General features: G+C 40.4%; 1 protein-coding gene across 1 annotated transcript in view; it reads right to left on the bottom strand.

Annotated features, from left to right (window-relative positions):
- POU2F3 (POU class 2 homeobox 3) overlaps positions 1-20,117 on the bottom strand; it is a 114,964-nt gene that overhangs the window by 52,646 nt on the left and 42,201 nt on the right. Inside the window, exon 3 of the mRNA XM_086956787.1 lies at positions 1,102-1,136. Within this exon, the coding sequence (XP_086812913.1) occupies positions 1,102-1,136 (35 nt within the window). The remainder of the gene's footprint in view (positions 1-1,101; positions 1,137-20,117) is intronic.

Raw genomic sequence — 20,117 nt, 5'->3', positions numbered from 1 at the left:
TCTCGTTCTATGTGGACCATAGCTGTGTGCGCTCTAAAATTATACCTCATGAGGTCCGCTAGTGCCTCTCTATATGAGGTTATAGCTTGAGCTACTTGAGTCGGCGTGGCCTTGTTCTTATCTGCTGCTTGTGTTAACGTGGCCAGTATGCGTTCCTTTTCGTTTATGCTTCGTTCTAGGGTTTTCCGCACTCCTGTAATGTGCTGTATGCATGTGCCTCTGATTACAACCGTGATCGCACTCCATTCCATTGCACGGGTGGTGGCCGTGTGTGTGTTCTCGTGGAAATAATTCTAAATATGCACCGCTTGAGTTGGCCTAAACACTGGCCCGTCTAGGCATTCTTTAGGTAGACGCCAGATGGGGACCAGTGGCCTGGTTGGCCACGATGCTAAAGTGATCGTGTGGGTATTATGATCTGACAGAAGTCTGCCTAGGTATTTGGACTCTTGTATCTTAGGCAGTATAGGGGTGGGAGCAGAGGAAGCTATCCTGAGATCGTGTGGTAACCAGTGGAATGAGTAAAGCTGTGTGTCCGGATATTTGCAGCACCAGGTATCTCTGAGGGCCCAGTGAGTTGTCCATGCTGCAAAGCGTTTGGCCTGTGCTATTATCGGGGAGGGGGTAGGATCTATCTAAAAGTGTATTTTGTACACAATTGTAATACTCTCCCAGGATCCATGGTGCTTGGGTGTGTAAGCTTAATGGGTGTAAAAGTGCATCCTAGAGTTTACTTTGGTCTGTGTTTGGTGCGTAAATGCTGTCTAAGACTATTGGTTGGCCATCCAAAGCCCATGTAAAAGAGCGTAGCTGGAATGGGACCCCCAGTCGTAGCCAAATAAGTGTCCCCGTGCATCAGCCGAGTACACTGTGACAGAGAATATCCTGTGCCATCTCTTGTGCAGTTTTTCTAGCTCTCCCCCTACCAAGTGGGTTTCTGGGGAGGGTTATATGGTTGGCCGCGGCGCTGAGCCTTAACCCATTTCCCTATCTTGGTCTGATCTCGCTGCTCTGGTTCAGTTATGGCCCCCAGTGGCATGCATGTGAGAGTACAGTGTGGTGATATTACAATATCTCCTGTGTATACAAGCAAAAACTCACCTGCCTGCTGAAGTCCAATCCATTTCTGTCACTACCTGGATGAAGAGATAAAATACAATCAGCATTTTTTTATATAAAGTGACCTGCAATTCTGCCTTTCTTACAGTCCAGCAAAATAATGTTTGGACTGGGCCAGGCTTTAGACACACAGACCTCTAGTCCAAAGGGATCAGGTTCCCACAGCTGTGTTTGTTTTAACTTGTCCAACAACATTGAATTGAAAATCCAGTTGAACTTTGCCATACCTTGCAATGTTGTCTCTTTAACAGAACTGTGAGGATACCTGATTTGCATTTTGAAGAGACTTCCATGCCTCCTCCCAGCACCCGCAAGCCCCACGCTCTGTAGGCTCAGACCGTAGAATGGAAATATCTCCAGTAGAATATGCAAACCCATCTCCATGCAAATCTGCCCGAACCCTTGTCCCAAGGTGAGAGTTAAATACATTAGCCAGAACGGAAAAATCAGCGAGACCGCCCTTTTACTTATCTATCCAAGCATCTCTAGAGCAGGCAAACAAAGGTCAACAAAAGTGCGTACTTCACCAACATAGCCGCAAAATGCATACTTCATCAACATAGCCACATCTACGAAGGAGTATATGAAACAATGACATTTAAGATCTATTCGCATTCATTTAATCTGAATGGAGCTCATTTACTTAGTTTCACTTCTTTACAAGCATTGCAAATGCCAATTGGTCAAGCTTATCAATGCACTGTCTAGCCAGACCTAAAAATCTATGTAGAATATTGACTGCCGTACTCTCATCTGTGCTGCTGCCAGGGAACAGCAACATAAATTATCTAGTTATCTAAGACACTTTAATAGCTTTACAATATCATGTGTGTGCCCCTGAAAGTTCAAACTCAAGTAGCTGGATAAATAAAATGATCACAGCTATGTGGAGAGCAGGCACTTTTTTTGTGGAAGCACACAACGTCTGTCCAATCCAAACAGTACTCCTTGCTCCCAATTTATACGACTGCGCCAAAGCCCCTCTCTTGTAATGCTCACATAATTGTCTGGCGACAGCTGAGCTGTCAAGCCAGACCATGAAAATGTTCCAGGAAGGACAACGAATTAGCAAATAAGAGTTGTGGAGTGGGAAAATCTCACAGTGGAGTGATTACTTTGATGGGCCATTTTACGTAAACAAATTGCAGATTGCTGAGGGTGACGTCACAAGATTTAAAATGGAACCTTGCAAATGGTGATTCACTCTCGTAAATTTGGATACAAGCAGTGTTGAAACACACTTGCAACATTTGTGTTGCGTGTGTAGTAATGAAGGGAGAAACTTACATTTACACCAGAGGGAAATAAACAACAAACACACTGATTTTACACGATTGCCGTTTATATAAGCAATAGATAAAATAAAATTATTCTACTCTTCAAATTATGGGCCACTTCGCCGTTATCTTATTACAAAATTAGCAATAGGTTGCAAGGCCAATTTCCTTTATTTTTCTTTAAAAAGGTGTATTCATGATTAGGATCAGCTTCTAGAAGCCACTTCAAATGATTTATAGACAATGCATGTGCTGGATATGGTGTCGCAATCTGCTTTATCCATGTTTCCACTGCTGCCAACGCCTTTCCGTGAGGTGGGCAGGAGCACAATCTGCCTGCTCCCTTTTGTTTTACACAAGCAACAAAATTGTTGCAAAATATTTTGCTCTGTGTATTTTTTTAACCCGTTCAGAGTCTCTGCAAGTGAGTTGGTCTGAAGTGTCTTAGTGAAAGTAACCACCAATTGGCAACACAGGCAATAAAAGCAACTTAAAATATGTATTCTTTTCTTTGGTGAGAGAAGTTTTTCATCACACTCATGGATGGGGTTCTTGGGCAATTCTCGGCTCCATAAAACCAATAAAGATTTCCTCTTAGTCTATGGATGTGTGAAGCATTGGGAAAAGCTACAATCTCACCACCTCAATAATCCAAGATCTTCTGCGGGCAGAAGTTAGTGAAGCACAAAATCATCATTGGGACAGCCACTGACAAGGACAGGGTGATACTGTGGTGAAGGCTGACCTTGCTGGAGCAGTGTCACCAAGAAGGGGTTGGGTAAGAAGATGGCTGTCTGTCCCACTGGTCTTGCACAGGTTGGCAGGAAAAGTAGGTCCAGGCCCCTGGACTTGCCTATCTTGAGGTGAGGGCCCAGTGCCAGTGGCGTAGGAAGGTGGGCGCGGGCCGCTAGGTTGTCATCCCATGAAGGGGGTGACAAAATGTCACTGAGGGGGGTGACAAAATGTAAAAATTCCATTCCCCCATCTCTCATCTGCCATCTTCAGTGTGGCACTGTCGCGGGGCGGGAATCCGTAGATTCGCCAGCAACCCCCTCAAGGGGTCCTGCAGCGGGGCGCAAATGCAGGTACCGCCTTGGGCTGTCTCAGGTCTAGCTTCGCCACTGACCAGTGCATCAAATTGAGGGGCTGCATCCTAGTGGCGATAACCCTGCACTATTGCCCTGATGTCACATTCCGGTGGCAGGAATATTTCCCACCACTGCAACAGCCCATAATCGACTTTGAGTTTTCGAAACAAATTCACGACCTTCATTTCACACCCGAACAAGCATTTGCAATGCAATAGGTCTCGCATTTGCAAGAGTTTAAGCTATTGCATTGTAAATGACAATGCCTTTTATTTATCTGTTTTGATAATTAACAGATAAATAAAAGGCATTGTCATTTACAATACCAATAGCTCAAACTGTTGTAAACACAAGAAGTATTTCACTTCAAAGAGGTGGCCACCATTGTCCTGGGCTGCATGGAAAGAGATAGCATGCATGACGTGCTGAATGTTGTAGAAAGGCATGTCCTGCCTGCAGTAGGAAAAACTCATTCAAGAAAATAATGCTTACAGACTAAATAAGACACACTGTGTAACAACTGAAATAAAAGGGCCATTCCTCATGAGAGGTTACAAATGAAGACAAGGTGGTACTAAGGAGGGAATAACAAGCCAATTAACTAATCAGAAGCCAGCATTTACGAAGGACAATGACACAAGCCGATGACAATAATGGGCGGAGAGTGGCAGGGCTTCAAGTCCATACTCCAATACAGCATGTCTCGCAGAGCAGCACATGTGCTGCCCAGGCTCACCCTAAAAATGAAACAAAAATCTGATTTGCCAGACTACTATGAGGAGCCTAAGGAAAATATTCAAATGGCTACCCCTGCTATACCGTAAACCACTGATACAAGGCCTAATCACTAGCCGCCTTGATTATGGTAACGCACTTCTCGCAGATGCGAATGAAGGCACACTAACTAAACTACAGACACTCCAAAATGCAGCAGCCAGACTGACTCTCGACCTGCCCCCACGCACTCCTTCTGTCCCGCGCCTGAAGAAACTGAACTGGCTTCCAGTCAGAAAGCGCATAAGGTTCAAGATCTGCTGCCTAGTGCATAAATCATTAAATGGACAAGGCCCCAAATATCTAAAAAACAAACTTCAGGGATATTGCCCTGAAAGAACACTGCGCTCTTCAAACAAAAATCTCCTAAAAATACCAAGAGTTCGTACTGTCAGAAATGGAGATAGGAGTTTCTCGAAGGTGGGCCCTATGGTATGGAACTCCCTGCCTACGGCTTTAAGATCAAACCAGAATCATAAAATCTTCCGGAAAGAACTTAAAACATTACTATTCAAGGCAACAGCATAATAACCCTTCTTTTTCGCATCCCCCATACCCTCTGTCAGCGCTATGAGACCTAATGGTGAAATGTGCGCTTTACAAAAACAAATACATACATACATACATACGCGTCTACACACCCGCCTATTTTTCTTTAAAGTCACTCTTGTACACCCTTGCTCAAAGTGAAGGGTTTATGATCGAATCCACCATTACCTGGTTTTCGAAGAAACCTCTCTTTGCAGTTGTGCAATTGCTTGGAAAAAAATATAGAAGGGCATTTATAAAAGCCAGCATGGAAAAGTTGGAAAGGGTAGAAGGTAAGGGATCCACAGTAAGGGAGCCAAAGTGGAGGATGTAAACATTTGCTGTAGGTAAGCAGACAAGAGCTTTTCCTCTTAGTAAATTATTTAATTGTGTACAAGCATTTGGTTATCATTTTAACTGGTTCAGGGTTTTATGACCTTGACCTTAGATCCCAGTCACAATGTACAATTAGCAAACACTTCCATATGTTCACATACTCTCCTAGAAGATAGCTACATCTTCTACTGCATTGGACCAGGCAATGGTTGTGGTTAAAAAGGCTTGTGAGGCTTTTCCCATGCTTTTTCTGTGGAAAAAGCATAGGGAAAATCTACTGAAAGATTCCCAAATGTCTACAGGAGAAAGAAATAAAATCTGCAGAAATATGGTGAGGAATTGTATTATTGTTTCATCGACCCGAAGAAAACAAAGCGAAAAGTACATCAAACTTATTTACTTGTATTTATTCTCAACATTCCAAAACGTTTAGAAAAAAGGCAATTTAAATATTTGGGGTTCTGTCTTTACCCCATGTGTCTCTTCATCTACCCTTTAAGAGTCATGATATCAAGTTCACACATTTGTCAGGAGTCTTGTTTATTCCTGAAGACATGATATCACTCTTATGTGCCTTCCTAAGGTGCCCCCTTTGTACGTTTGCACACCTAGCAATGCACATCTGCATGCTGCATTCATTTGTATTGGACAGGAGTCACTTGAGGACTGAGTGAATTGGCCTGCTTGGTCAAGCCAACCTCACCGCTTAACCGCATCGCTGCGGCGGTTATTTTCGCGCTGCGCGGCTTTTTTCTAAAAGCCGCGTTAGATGACGAGCTCAGCTCGTCATCCGCACACGCCCCCCGTGGCTGATGACGAGCTGAGCTCGTCATCAGCATCGAAGGGGTTAACTATTACTAAAATAAAGAAGTCAACTAGTCAGTTCTTGAAATAAATGTTGGTAGTTTTATGGCAATAGCTGCCACTGTGATTTGGCCCGGGTCATTCATCATCTTTTTCTGATATTTCTTCACTTTTTTCATTGCTGAAAATTCAGACAGGAAAAGGAAATCTGCAAGTAAGTTTCATTGTTTCAGAAATTCTGCAATTTGCAAAACATTAAAGAGGGTTAGACTCCTGCTGGGAACCAATAAAAATATTTTGTGCTACAGGACAAGGATTTGAGCTGTTCCTACTAATAACCTTTAACTACTACTGCTCCTGCCAGTGAGTTTTCTAGAAATGGTGGGCCTCTGCCACAGAGAGCATCGCATTGACCATGCTTCAGTGGAGGTAGCCAATGGAGAGTCCACAAATATGGTTGAATGTATTAACTGTTCAATTAATTAAAATCATTACAGTAAAAAAGAATACAACTGGTGAGAAAAAAATGATCACATTAAAACTATAAAGACTGCTGGTTAAACATTTTTTTGTTCAAGTATTATATCCCCTCTCCCCTGCACCCACTCGGAACGCCAGCACCAGGTCTTTATCATAAGTCCTTGCACCAAGTTTCTTAGATAGCTGCGTAGGCCTTGGCCTTGGAGAGTTCACAGTACAGGCGTCGTGGAGTGAAAAGGGCTGGACTAGAAGCAGATATCAGCACCAGCAAAAATATTAATGGCAGCCCCAAACTCAGAGCTCTGTGACTAGGTGGGGCCATGGGTGGGTCATGGCCGTCTATCATGCTCTGAGAGAAGGACTCGAACCTGAGAACTAGAGAACTGCCAAGAATAAAATCCAACTATTTCCAAAAATAATGATTGAAAAATTTGAATCAAGCCCAAAAAGCTGAAATCTCTCAATCTATGACACTGATGGAGTCTCATCATTCTTAAAAAATGGAAATTCCACATCAACTTCTCTGAAATAGCCTCAAAGAGGCACCAGAAAAGTCCATATTGGCGTAATAAGTATGTGAGTGCATCAAAGGAGATCGCCCTCTGATAAAAAAATCTTTATATTTATCTGAGGTGTGCAATAATGAAACAACCTGGAGAAACAAAGGGACAGATGTACTAAGCAATTTTGCAATCACAAACCATGAAATTGGTAAAGTTTGGGGATTTGCCACCAGAACATGTCCATTTCCAAAATAAAACAACTATTTTACGAGCCAGAAATGTTCACCTGATTCGCAAAATGGGTTCTGTGACACATATCTATCCATAATTCGAAGGGCAGTGGAAGTAGAGTACCTTCTAAATTGCAGTTCGGTATGGTGTGTGTCAATGGTTTGCAACCACATTTCAGGGCGCATAACATTGACCAGTTACAGATTTCTCAAAGAAAGTGGTAACTCATTTGCAAAGGGTAAGCGGTACTTTTGATACCCGTTCCTCTTTGGGAATCACGTTGGCAGCATGGGGGGGGGGGGATACTACAGTGGCGAAGAGGACCACTGGCTGCTCTCTCTGATGTTTCCCAGATGGAATTCGGGCTAGTTAAAAAAAACAACAACGAAAAACGTATTGGTAGCTTATAAACCGGTGCCCACACCACAGCCTCCCACCCCTCTCAAACTGATACTTTCCAGCCCCATGCTAAATGACCGAGTGAGAGCACGCACATATACACACACCTACAGATAACCTGAAGCTCACCACCCCCACCCGCTTACCCCCCCCCCCTCAATCTTACTGACCAGGCTAATCCCCTGTTGGAAAAGCGACTGCCACCCCAGGACATACAAAGCTCAAATGCGTTCAACTACCACTGACAGTGTTTGCCTGTGTTCTCGGTTAGGATGCATGTGGCATGCATTACACCAATTACCTTGAGAAAAAAGGGTGAATACATCCACTGCGATTGGCGTTGGAAAATGAACAACATTCATATGCTACACACTCCTGAAATTCTTCACTAAGAATCGTGGTAAAATGGTAAAAAACACACAACGGCAAGGCACATGCATGCACCAACCAATACGGACAGTCAGAATGAAATATCATTCTGTGGTTACCAGCCTTATATTATGAAGTCAGTTCAGTACAATATGAAAGCGGAGGATGTATGACGTTACAACGCATACTTTTACCACGCATGCCTTTACAACGCGGTTTTTACATCGCAAATCTTTACAACGCATAGCGCTTTGGGGTGCTGGATAGTGAATAGTTTAATTTACTATTCCAACTCCAGTCCCCGTGGACACTAGGGAAGGTGTTGGATAGTAAATTAAACTTATTCCCTATCCTAGAGCGCCCCCCAGCGCAATGCGTTGTAATGGTTTTCGTTGTAAATACCACATTGTAAAGGCACTGCGTTGTAAAAGTTTCGTTGTAAAGGTTTTTCACCGAAAGGGGAGCACCATAGGGGAAGGCCCGATTTCACAGGCTATCGCTGACCTCAATGTACCAACAGAGTAAGCATGGAACAGCTTCAGGTTGGCTTTTAACCACACCAGCAGTGAGACAGTATGCAGGTTCAGAACCAAAGAAGCCAGAACAGAATTAAGGCGGGAACAAGGAGCATTAATATTGTGTTAATAAGGATGAGCGAAGGAACAGTAGCTTGGAAGTCTAAAGAAGTGAAAAAATTAAGCTCAATGAAAAAAAAAGTGAAAAGGGTAGAAGGAAAAGTAAATAAAGGTTCACACTCCAGTTAACCACGTGCAAGAACAACAATTCTGAATTTAAAAGTGTATGTTCCATTCAATGACATCCTGAGCATTCACGGGGCACAAGGTAAGACATTCTTGTGGGGCCCCTATTTGCAACCATTTTGACAATGTTCCCGGTTTCCTAGTAATTCTCACTCACATGATGACAAACTATATTGAAGTACACGTTAGATTTCTGAAACCACAGCAAACAAAAATGGTCCCAAGCTGAAGCTGCCAACTATCTACAGGCCAAATAAAACAAAAGAACACTCTCTTGAACAAGCAGTCATCATGCCATGTGTTTATGCACTTGGATTTAGATACCTTGTTGCCTACAACAATATTTTAGGTGGAATCAATTGTCTAACCTGCCTGTTCCTCCTTGGTAATGAAAGCACAAACTTCTTCCCATCAGTAGCTCCAGAACCGTCCGTCATCTATACTGACTACTGCAGTGAACAAAGGCATCGAAAAATAACCTTAGAGTGGCCCAAAAAATGTCCTCAAAAGCTTGTCTTTAAAGGTTTCTGACACACTGCTGCAGAATCTGACAGTAAACAGCATATGCCTTTTTTGGCAAGAGGCTAAAGATACAACAGAAGAAGAGGGAAATTCCATCCTAAAGAGGAAGTAAGGTTGGATTAATTAAAAAAAAATGTCTACTTGCCTTAGGCCTAGACTATGTTCCACATTAGGGTTATTCATCAGTGTTTTTTGATTCGCCTGATGCTGTGCTACTTATGCAAAAAAAAACAAAAAAAAACTTCTTTTATTGTTTTCTTTTTCCATAAATATTGTCAAGACCTTTCTGATTGCAGCTATTAGATCTTCGAAGTCCTAGAAGATGGCTGCGCTACAGGTCTTTAATCTACTTTTCTGAAACTGCACTCAGAGTCAATTCCCTCTCAACAAATATGACAAACATACAATCAGCCTATTTGACAAATGATTATTTTAGACATTTCAAAGACGGGTATAATAGCACATTTTAGTAGGAACCATATAGAGGGCGTTTGAGACTGCCTCATGCCTACCTCTTTACAAAAACATAGAACTTTCAGTCAAAAAATAAATATACAGACACCCACCAGAAGAGCGTCCTAGCAACTCAAATGGGGATAACTACAGATATCCCCACCCAAAAAACCCTCAAATGTAAATCTCTATCCTCCTCAAAGGAAAACCTATAGCCGTATACAATTCGAAAATGTTATCTAGATCCAATGAGAAAAGCAATAGAAACCCACACAAATATAGAACCTTCCTCAAAAAAACTACTGTCAACATTAATTAGGACACTCTAAAAGAATAAGGTAAAACAACTATTACTTAAAGACACCTCGAAAGGGGAATTATGGCCATGCCCACAAAAGATCATTAAAAATGGCCAAAAAGAGAACTACAGCCCCCATAAAACAAACATTTGTAAACGCAACAGATCTGGCATGTTCTGTCAGCTATTTGTCTTTGTAAATTATTGTTCTATCATGATTTTTGCAAAATGTTGTGTTACAAACGTTCTGTGACCACATCAGTCCAAAAAACTCGATTGGCTAAAAGCAAAAATATTTTGTGGTCACAAAAAGCACATATTGCCATAGTAGTCTCTGGCATGGTGGTGAACTACTTTGTGTGCGGTAGTGCTCCTTGTGACAGAGCAGAAAGCAGTCACTCACAATACAGATAGCAAATAGATGAAGTGGGTTGACCCACTGCTCCATGTTGGATGCTGTAGTGGGGGCAATAAAAGTGCGAGCAACACAATAACAGAATCTATGAAGAATGCTAGTCGAAGGCCCCTAAAAGTAGACCTAATTTATCCTCCCAAAATAAGTCAGATTACAAAAATCGCCAATGATATAACCACAAATAACACCTATTCGAAGATATGCACTTCAAGTCGCTTGATGACATCATTGCGGGGCATTCACATGCAACCCTAAAAGCGATATCACAAAGGATTCTCCAGTAATCCTCAACCACGTTTACATGGTTTTGCACCCCAAATACGTTTTTTTGTTTCTATCCTGGTGACGTATTTGCCCCTTACTGATAGTTTGTCTGGTTTATACATTTATTAAGAACCAATTGCAACTTACACCATTTGATTCTACATATAGCCAGAGAGGTCGCCATGATCATAAGAAGTTGGAGTCGTGAATGGCAGAAGTATTCTTGCCTCTCTCCCACAATCAATACTCCACTTGAAAGCTTTATAGGGATTGTAGAAAATGCTCTGCTCAGATCAGCTGATTGGTAGAGAACCTGCTGGGGTCTCCAGGCATTAAAGTTGGGGTCCTTCTGGAGCTTCTGATAAGGATACGAGCACAGATTCTGCTTCCAAAGACCAAGGAGTCAATTATCCTAAAAGTCATCATCTGCAATAACCCATGCTATGCTCCCCACAGCATAACACTGCATAAAGTCTCAACAAGATACACAATCAATGCACTCCCCAGACTGTTGCATATGTGCAACCCTGGAAATTGTTTTTTGTCCATACCATACATGGCATTTTTAATTTCTGAAGCAATAGCAACCTCTGCTACCTGGTCAGTTATAATCCAGCACATAGCAAGTATCATGGTCTGTTAAAAAAGATGTTTTACTTGTAGAACGTGGTTCAAAGAAAGCCCAAAACAGTCTAAATTTGAAAGCTACTGTTGTGTTGCTTACTTTTTATTACTGTTCCTTTAATCCTTCACATTCTACTTATGTCACTACTGAATGTGGAATGTTGCATATGTCATGTACTTGCATTGCTGTGTAAGAGTCAGTTATTCTTGGATACTGAACTTGCTGGATTACTTCTCATATGCTCTTCGATTGATTAAAGCATCTATCATAACTTACTTGGATTCTTCTTCATTTCACTGGCGACGGGATTCGAAGAGCAGAACCTACGTGGAATACCTGATTTTAATCAATTTTAATTGATTTACCTCATCTTTGTTGGAAGGACTTTAAGGAACTCTTGGAACTTCTATCTACATGGGTGATCATTCCTGATAAGTATTACCATTTTTGGATTATCTTTGCGTGTTGAGCATAATTATTTCTTATTAATTTGAAGCGAAAAGCTAAAGGTGTTTTAAACAACAAGATTTGCTCCTAAGGTGTGTATTGGCGTAACGAGGTATACATTTTTCTCTAGGAAACAGACTAAAGAAGAAAATATTGATCATTTTTTAGCTGATCTGAAGAAATTGTCTTTGGATTGCAAATTTGGTGTCCTACAAGAAGAGTTAATTAGAGACCAAATCGTTATGCATTCATACAATACCTCCATACAGGATAGGTTATGGATAAATAGGGACTCTCCTCTTGATGATATTCTTGCCATTGCACGCAAGGCAGAAATGTCTGGCAGATGCGCTAATGTGATAAAGAATGATAATAGTGCAATGACTAATGAGGTAGTTTGCAAAGTTAATGCTACTGATAAAAAAAGGTTTAACTATAGTTCTAGGCAGTCCTTTAGTTCTAACAACAAATCTTTTTCAACTAAACATCCTCAGTCCTCCTCTAATTTTAAACCTAAATGTTACAGATGCAACAGTTTAGACCATTTGGCTGACTTCAAAGGATGTCCTGGTTTGAAAGCCAAATGTTCTAGTTGTGGTTTGAAAGGTCATTTAACGAAAGCATGCAATAGGAAAAAGAGAAGTAAAGTAAATTTCGTGAATGACATTGATGAGGAAGAGAATTTTGAAAATGATGTTGAGGATAATCTAGTGATGAATGTTCATGATAAGTTAGTTTTAAGAATAAGAGACGAAGACATGGTTAACAAACCTATTTGTACAATGAGTATTGGTGGTGTAGTTGTAAAAATTTATGCCGATTCGGGCTCACCTTATACCATTGTTAATGAAGAAATGTGGAAATCTTCATTTATCCAACATGTTGGGGAGAAATTATTACCATCAGATATCCACCCTGAAGGTTATTTGGGAGACCCTATTTCCATCTTGGGTTTTCGTTGGTTTGTTTTCAGGTTCAAGGACAGGGAGTGTAGAGGGAAACTATATATTTCGAAGAAAGGACCACCTGTTTTAGGGTGGTTCGACCAAAAACAACTCCACATTATCTTAGATCCTAATAGTAAAGAACAAGTCCTAGTAGTTGATGATTGTTCTATTGTTACGGATAGCATTTTAAAGAAATTTCCAAAAGTTTTTAGTAAAACGTTGGGGAATTTAGTTGGTTTTGAACATAAAATCATATTAAAGGATGATGCTTGTCCAAAGGTGCACAAGTGTAGAAATGTGCCTATCTTAGTGAGAGATGAAGTCAGTAAAGAACTGGATAAACTTGTGTCTACTGACATCATAGAACCTATTGAAGCGAGTGAATGGGTTTCGCCAATTGTCGTCGCAAGACGTAGCAATGGCAAAATCAGGTTGTGTGTAGACCTAAGATATTTAAACAACAACATTGTGGTTGACAAATTCCCACTTCCTAAAATCAATGAGATGGTCTCTAGTATTGGTAATGCCCAATGGTTCTCTACCATAGACCTGTCGTCTGCATACCAACAGATTTCTCTATGCCCTGATTCAATGAAGTTCACGTCTTTTGTGACACCTTTTGGTTGCTTCCGTTATAAACGCATGCCGTTTGGCTTAGCTTCAGCGGCTGCTGTTTTTCAACGGCTTATGTACCAATTATTCAAGGGAGAAAAAGGTGTCAGATTCTTTCAGGACGATATTCTAGTCTTCGGAGATGATGAAAATGAGCATTTATCAAGGTTACATAAAGTTTTGAATATTCTTGAAAGCAAGGGCCTTACTGTTGAACATTCCAAATGTAAATTTGCTCAGAAAAGTGTAACTTATCTAGGCCATATCATTGACGCTGAGGGGGTTAAACCCAAACCCTCTTTGGTTTCAGCAATCTCCGAGGCTCCTGTTCCTACAAGTAAAGATGACATCAAGTCATTCTTACGAATGGCTGAGTTTTGCTCTAAATATGTTCCTAATTTTGCGAGTGTTTCATACAATATTCGGCAACTTTTAAAAAAGGGTGTGAAGTTTGAATGGTCAAAGTCTTGTGATGAAGATTTCATGAATATTAAGAACGCTATTGCCCAGACCACTGCCTTGCACAGTTTTGATCCTTCTTTGGAGAATGTAATTACTACGGATGCAAGTAACAAGGGTTTGGGAGCTGTTTTGGTGCAGATTGATGAGAAGGGGAAGGAAAATGTTATAGCCTATGCCTCAAGATCTCTTTCTCCTTGTGAAGAAAAGTACCCTATTATAGAAAGGGAGGCTTTGGCTTGTGCCTGGGCTCTTGATCATTTTAAATCTTTTGTGTGGGGTAAAATGTGTTTGTTACGCAGTGACCATAAACCATTAGTAAAGATTTTGACTACTGAAGGGGTTATTAATGCTTCTGCTCGTTTAGCTAGGATTTCCATGAGATTGCAGAATTTCATTTACAAGATTGTTTATGTTCCTGGCAAAAGCAATGTTCTTGCGGATTTTCTGTCAAGGATGCCTGTAATGTTAGAAGAGGTGGACAATAATGATTGGAATGAATTACAAATAGCATATGTTCATGATGAAGGTCTTTCAGCATTCAGCAAAGAAGAGTGGAATAATGAGTATTTATCTGATGAATGTTTACAAAAGGTGATTTCCTACACAATTGAGGGTTGGCCAGATAAGAAAGATGTTTTGGATGATATTTTTAGACCTTTTTGGGAAGTCAGGTCTGAACTTTCTGTTTCTCATGAGACTTTATTGAGGGGTGAAAAAATCGTTCCTCCTAGTGGTTTACGTGAGGGAATTATTGAACTTTGCCATGAAGGTCATCCTGGTATTGTGAGATCCAAATCTTTGGTAAAAAACTTATTCTGGTGGCCTGGTTGTGATTCTCAAATAGAAAAGATTGTTAGGGATTGCGTCATTTGTTCCTCTGCAGATAAAACCTTACGTACCTTGCGTCCTCCTATGTTGGAGTGTTCCCCCCCTGAATCAACTTGGGAGTCTGTTGCTGTGGATATTATGGGTCCCATTCAAGATCAAGATGGTTCTCATCGTTACCTAATAGTCATCATTGATCTGTTTTCCAAATGGCCGGTTGTTAAGATAGTAGAGAGAGCAGATACTGATTCTGTTTTAAGTTTCTTGGATGAAACTTTTGTTACTGAGGGCATTCCCTCTTGCATTCTCACCGATAATGGTGTTCAGTTCTTGTCTGTTAAAGCGAAAAGATATTTTAGTAAACTTGGCATTAGGCATAGAACAACTTCTCTTTATAATCCAGGTGGAAACGGAGTTGTAGAACGCTTTAACAGGGTTTTGAAAAATACTATTCAACTTTCTTGTAGCAATAATTTGGATTGGCCAACTCAGGTTGGGAAAGTTGTTTGGAATTATCGTATTACTGTAAATGATTCTACTGGTATTTCCCCATTTGTCTTAATGAAAGGTAGGAACCCACGTTCTAAAAGTATTCCTACTTGGTTATTCTCTGGAGAAACTGAACCTTACTCTAAGGATCTTGTTAAGGCACGGTTGGTACAGGTACACGACAAAAGTAAAAAATATCATGATTGGAAGCATGGATCTAAAGAAGTTAGGATAAATGTTGGTGATTGGGTTAGAATAAAAAAACCGTATAAGGTACAGAAGGGTGAATCTACCTTTTCTGAACCTTTTCAAGTAATGGAAATTTTAAAGAATTCTGTTAAACTTAGCAATGGAAAGGTTTGGAATTTAGGTAGAGTTGCCAGATGTAATCCGTGTTGTTCTTCTAGTCCTAACATTTCTTGGAAACCAGAAGATTTAGATGTTGAAGATTCTGATGGCAATGATAATTTATTTGACAATTCTAGTGCGAATCCTGGTACGAGTTGTATTCCTGATTCAAATGTAAATTCAAATGTAAATGTTTCTGAAAATAGTGATCTAGGGTCTTCTAACAACATCTCTGAAGATTCTGTTATCACTCCTGTGAACCAAGTTCCAGCTACTAGTGGAGATTCTTCCCTCCGCCATTCCTCAAGGAAGAAGGTGGTTCCTTTGTGGCTTAAAGATTATATCACTAATAATAGTTAACTATAGTTATTATTTCGCAACTATTAGTAGTAGTTCCTCCTAATCCTTTCTTTTGTTTTCTTTCCTTCCTTTTATTTTTTTTATTATTAGATAGGGGGATGTGTTGTGTTGCTTACTTTTTATTACTGTTCCTTTAATCCTTCACATTCTACTTATGTCACTACTGAATGTGGAATGTTGCATATGTCATGTACTTGCATTGCTGTGTAAGAGTCAGTTATTCTTGGATACTGAACTTGCTGGATTACTTCTCATATGCTCTTCGATTGATTAAAGCATCTATCATAACTTACTTGGATTCTTCTTCATTTCAGCTACGTGTTGCATATGTCACCAACAATCACATTTCCTATAAGCAAATGCTATGAATAGTAAGCCTTCCATTTCCTAAGCTGCACATTAACCCTGTACACTACTCTATTATCACCCATGCTGACAGCATATGTTGTTGAAAAAAGCACACTGTAAAAGACAGTAAGAGCCAGCTATTAAGGCTTTTTTTCACGGTAGCAAACATTCTATTCAGAAAATCAAGACATTTGTTAAAAAAAGACCCTTTTGCATTTATCACACCCAAATTGCGATTCTATAACATGTAATTGACTATTGGAAGGGGTGTATTTAGGGTGTCCCATGCAAATAGCGATTTGGAAAGGGATGTATTAATGTTTACCGACCTAAATCTGAAAGGTATGCTAAACCATTCACAAAATGGGAAGGGGTGTCAAGGGTTCCCTTCCCCTTTATTAATGTTGACAAAAACATGTTTTAAGAACAGGCAATGGTCTCAAGGAGTCTTGAAAAATGTTTGTTAAACTTCTGATTTTGTTTTAAAATGAATCTTGATTTCCTTTAAGGAAACAGACTGCATTTAAACAATGTTTGCTTTTTTAAAAAGTAATCTGAGGCAAGGTGATCTGACTGCAGCATGCCACCGTCCTTGTGATGCAGCAAATCATAGTGGGTCGCAATTTGCAACCAACCTTATTAATATTCATGAGGTAGGTCGAACTGCAACCCATAGTCCACTGTTTTGAGAAATCATCTATTAGTACATAGGTTAATTTGCAAAATATCACACTCGCCGCAAATATATTGGTCACAAATTATGATCAGTATTTTGCGACCAGTGTTTACCTCTGGCCCTAAGTTTAGCCTTGATCTGTTTTATACACAGAAACAAAAAAAATGTTTAAGCATGTTTTTATGAGTATCTTCCATTTTTAACAAATCTAATCAGGAGAAAGTTTAATATTTTCAAAACACACGGAGACAACCAGTTAATCATACATTTCTTTACATTGAACTAGTAAATTGATCATAAATATACTACTATCGCTAAATATGCAGGCCTTACATTTTGTCTCAGAAACATAGGAATCAGAAGTGTGTGGTCCTGTTTTTACATGTGTGTGCAGTTTCTGTTTAGACACTGTGTTTTGTAAAGTAGTTTATGTAAGACAGTAAAAGCAGTGTATGACTTTATCATGACTATGGGCCTTATGTATGAACACATTTTCTCATTGACACAGAATGGGTAAAACCCTTTGATACATCAGGCCCTAAATCACTCTAATCCCGCAATTAGGTTTACATGCCTGGGTTATCATCTCTGTAGTCAGTTGTCATCAACTGATTAGCTTAATTTTGAGGTGGTGTTTTCCCCAGTAAAGGAGGGATTTTTTGATAAGGGTGGATTTCTAATGTGTTAGGGATAAACAAAGCTATTGATATTTGTATTACTAACACCCAGCGGGCAATGCAAATCAGACTTCAGTAGTTAAGCCATTGATGGTGAACTTTTGTAGTACATATAAGAGTAATGAAGATCGTGAGCAGTAACGTTTTCAGAGAATGTAAGGTCTAAAGGGGATCTATCTATAGAGAACTAGACCGTAAGAAATTGAGTTATTAGTTGAAGGGGGTAAGTGCCCACCTCAGGTAAGAACCACAAACCTTGATAGGGTGAATCAGTAAAGTCCTTAAATTAACTTGCAATCAATCCTCTAGTAACTATGGCACAAAGGACACTGGCCTTTTTTAAGGGCAATGTGTGAGACATTTATGCAGTAATGAAAAAGTAACGGGGAGAGGACGTGGTCTAATTACTTGGGCGGTCGTCCTCAAATCTGGGGAACCTAGTTCGAGTCTCGGCAACGACGCTCAACATCCTGTGATTCTGGGCAAATCACAATCTCCCCATGGCTAACAAAAATGAATGTGTCCTTATGTAACGCAACTGGCGCTGATGTAAAGCTCTCTAATACCTTCGGGTCAAATTTGAGCTATATAAAGCTCCGGAAAAAAAAATACTAAATAAAGTAGAAATGCAAAATAATAAAAATCTCAAAATGTGTTATAAAACAGATTAAAATGTAATAAACAAAATTCCACCAAAACGACAAAAATTCAATAAGGGGAACTGGAGTTATGGATTTTTAAAGGTTTAAGTGGCAATACCACCAAGAAGGATATAATGCCAATGAGACTCAATGGTTGCAGTAGACCATAAGTACAATTGGATGCTGACCGCTATTAAGGGAGGGTTAGATATACTAATCAGGTTCAAAGATGTTACCTTCTGACTTAAGTCCTAAGTCCTCATCCACCAGAGAGGTGTAATTCTAAAGCCCCCGAGGACCTAATGGGAGGCATGTAAATCACAGGGTGTTGGGCAGAGGCATGAGAGTAGGGTCCAGTCCAGGTCCAATTCCCACTACTTAGATGGACATTTGCAGGAAAAGGCCTCCTGTAGTTTGTTGTGACCCTGTAGGTTTAACAGGAGGTCAGCCTTATGGCCCTTGGAGTCCAGTTTTTTGTCCTGGGTAAATGAGAGTGAGCAGGTCCAATCCTACAGGGCTCTTTTCAGACAGCGTGTTCAGTCCTCTTCTGATCTCCCTCAGGTCCAGGAGTGTTCTGAAGTGGGTGCCTGGAGATGCCACACTTTGGTCATTTTCAAGAAGGTTGAAACCTTCGATCAAACTCAACTTGAGCTCTGAGGGCCGGGTGAGTTTGTGGGAAGGGTACTTGGGTAATCCTAGTGTATTCTCCAACATCTAACCCTACAATCCATTTTGAGGCAGGTCCTGTACGCACAACAGCCCCAGAGACAGACTTCTGGTAGAACAAGGCAGAGTTTTCAGCAACTATAGAGGGGATACACAAATTTGTTTTGGCATGCAGATTCCCTCCTTTGAAGTGTGCTCCAAATATTATATATAAACTCACCAGTCTTATCAAACAGGATTGACAGTGTAATGTCACAAAGGGGCCCACTGGGTTTGGGGCCTGTTTGGCTGAGGGGGCGGGGGGCAGAGGGAAAAGAAGGGCCTTGCCCAAGTGCCAGGTACCATTTGCATGTGACAGGAGAGGCTCCAAGTAACATACTAAAGACCCTAGCAGACCTATAATGCAGGATGTGACATTCAACCAGGATTTGACACTTTAATGTCAAAAAGGATTCTCACAGCCCCACCCTGCATATTTTGTCTGATTCAAATGGCTCATGTCTGACCAGTCAGGTCAGCCAATTATTTAGTCCTAGGATCAGGTCTATTCAAATGTAAATTACTGGCTAGTAGAAGGTGTGGGGGCGAATGCTGATTTAGCATCCAGAGACATCAATTCCTTTTCCAAAACATTTATTACAAATATGACTTCATCAATGAATTGGGCTTGTAATAAATATTTCAGGAAGTCAAAATATAAAAAATGTAGCCGTTTCCTAGCCAGAGACAAAATTCATTAAACTTAATATTGCATCCCAATTCTTTCCTATGGAATATTCAGCCCTATTCAGTTAAACTAGCTTTTAGGGCCTTTTCACAGTAAGGACGTTTAATATTAACTTTTCATATATCCTATTTATAAATGCCATGGACCCTGCCCTATGGGTAGTCCTTTTTTGTTTTTTGGGGTGAATTACTATTAAATAAAAAGAAGGTGTAGGTCTGTTGATAGGGGGTTAGTTTGACAGGTGGAATTTAGGGTCACATGTACAACCATTTCCTTTTTCGACTCAATTTGCTGACTCGCAAAATAGGGTTTGTACATTGTAAAATGCATTTTACCGGGTGCAAATGGTCTGATGGGCTATTTGCGTCTGGCAAAATGCATTGTACATCTGGCCCATACTGTTTAAAACTGCACAGCCAGCCTACAATAGTAGGTCTGAGACATGCGGAACAGTGCCACTGCAGTGGATTGCATAATGAATACTGCACCTTCACTGGTAGCATTTAATTTACAGGCCCTGCATATACTTAGTTCCATATACCAGGACTTATAGGCAAATTTGGTGTATACCAATTTTTCCATATTGAAAGGAGGAGTACAAGCACTGTACCCATTGTTACCAGAGGCAAAGTGCACAGAGTTCTAT

Source organism: Lissotriton vulgaris, chromosome 2_1, assembly GCF_964263255.1.
Source record: "Lissotriton vulgaris chromosome 2_1, aLisVul1.2, whole genome shotgun sequence".
Lineage (NCBI taxonomy): Eukaryota > Metazoa > Chordata > Amphibia > Caudata > Salamandridae > Lissotriton > Lissotriton vulgaris.
Note: the sequence above shows the minus strand (reverse complement) of the source record. Positions and strands in the feature narration are given on the sequence as shown.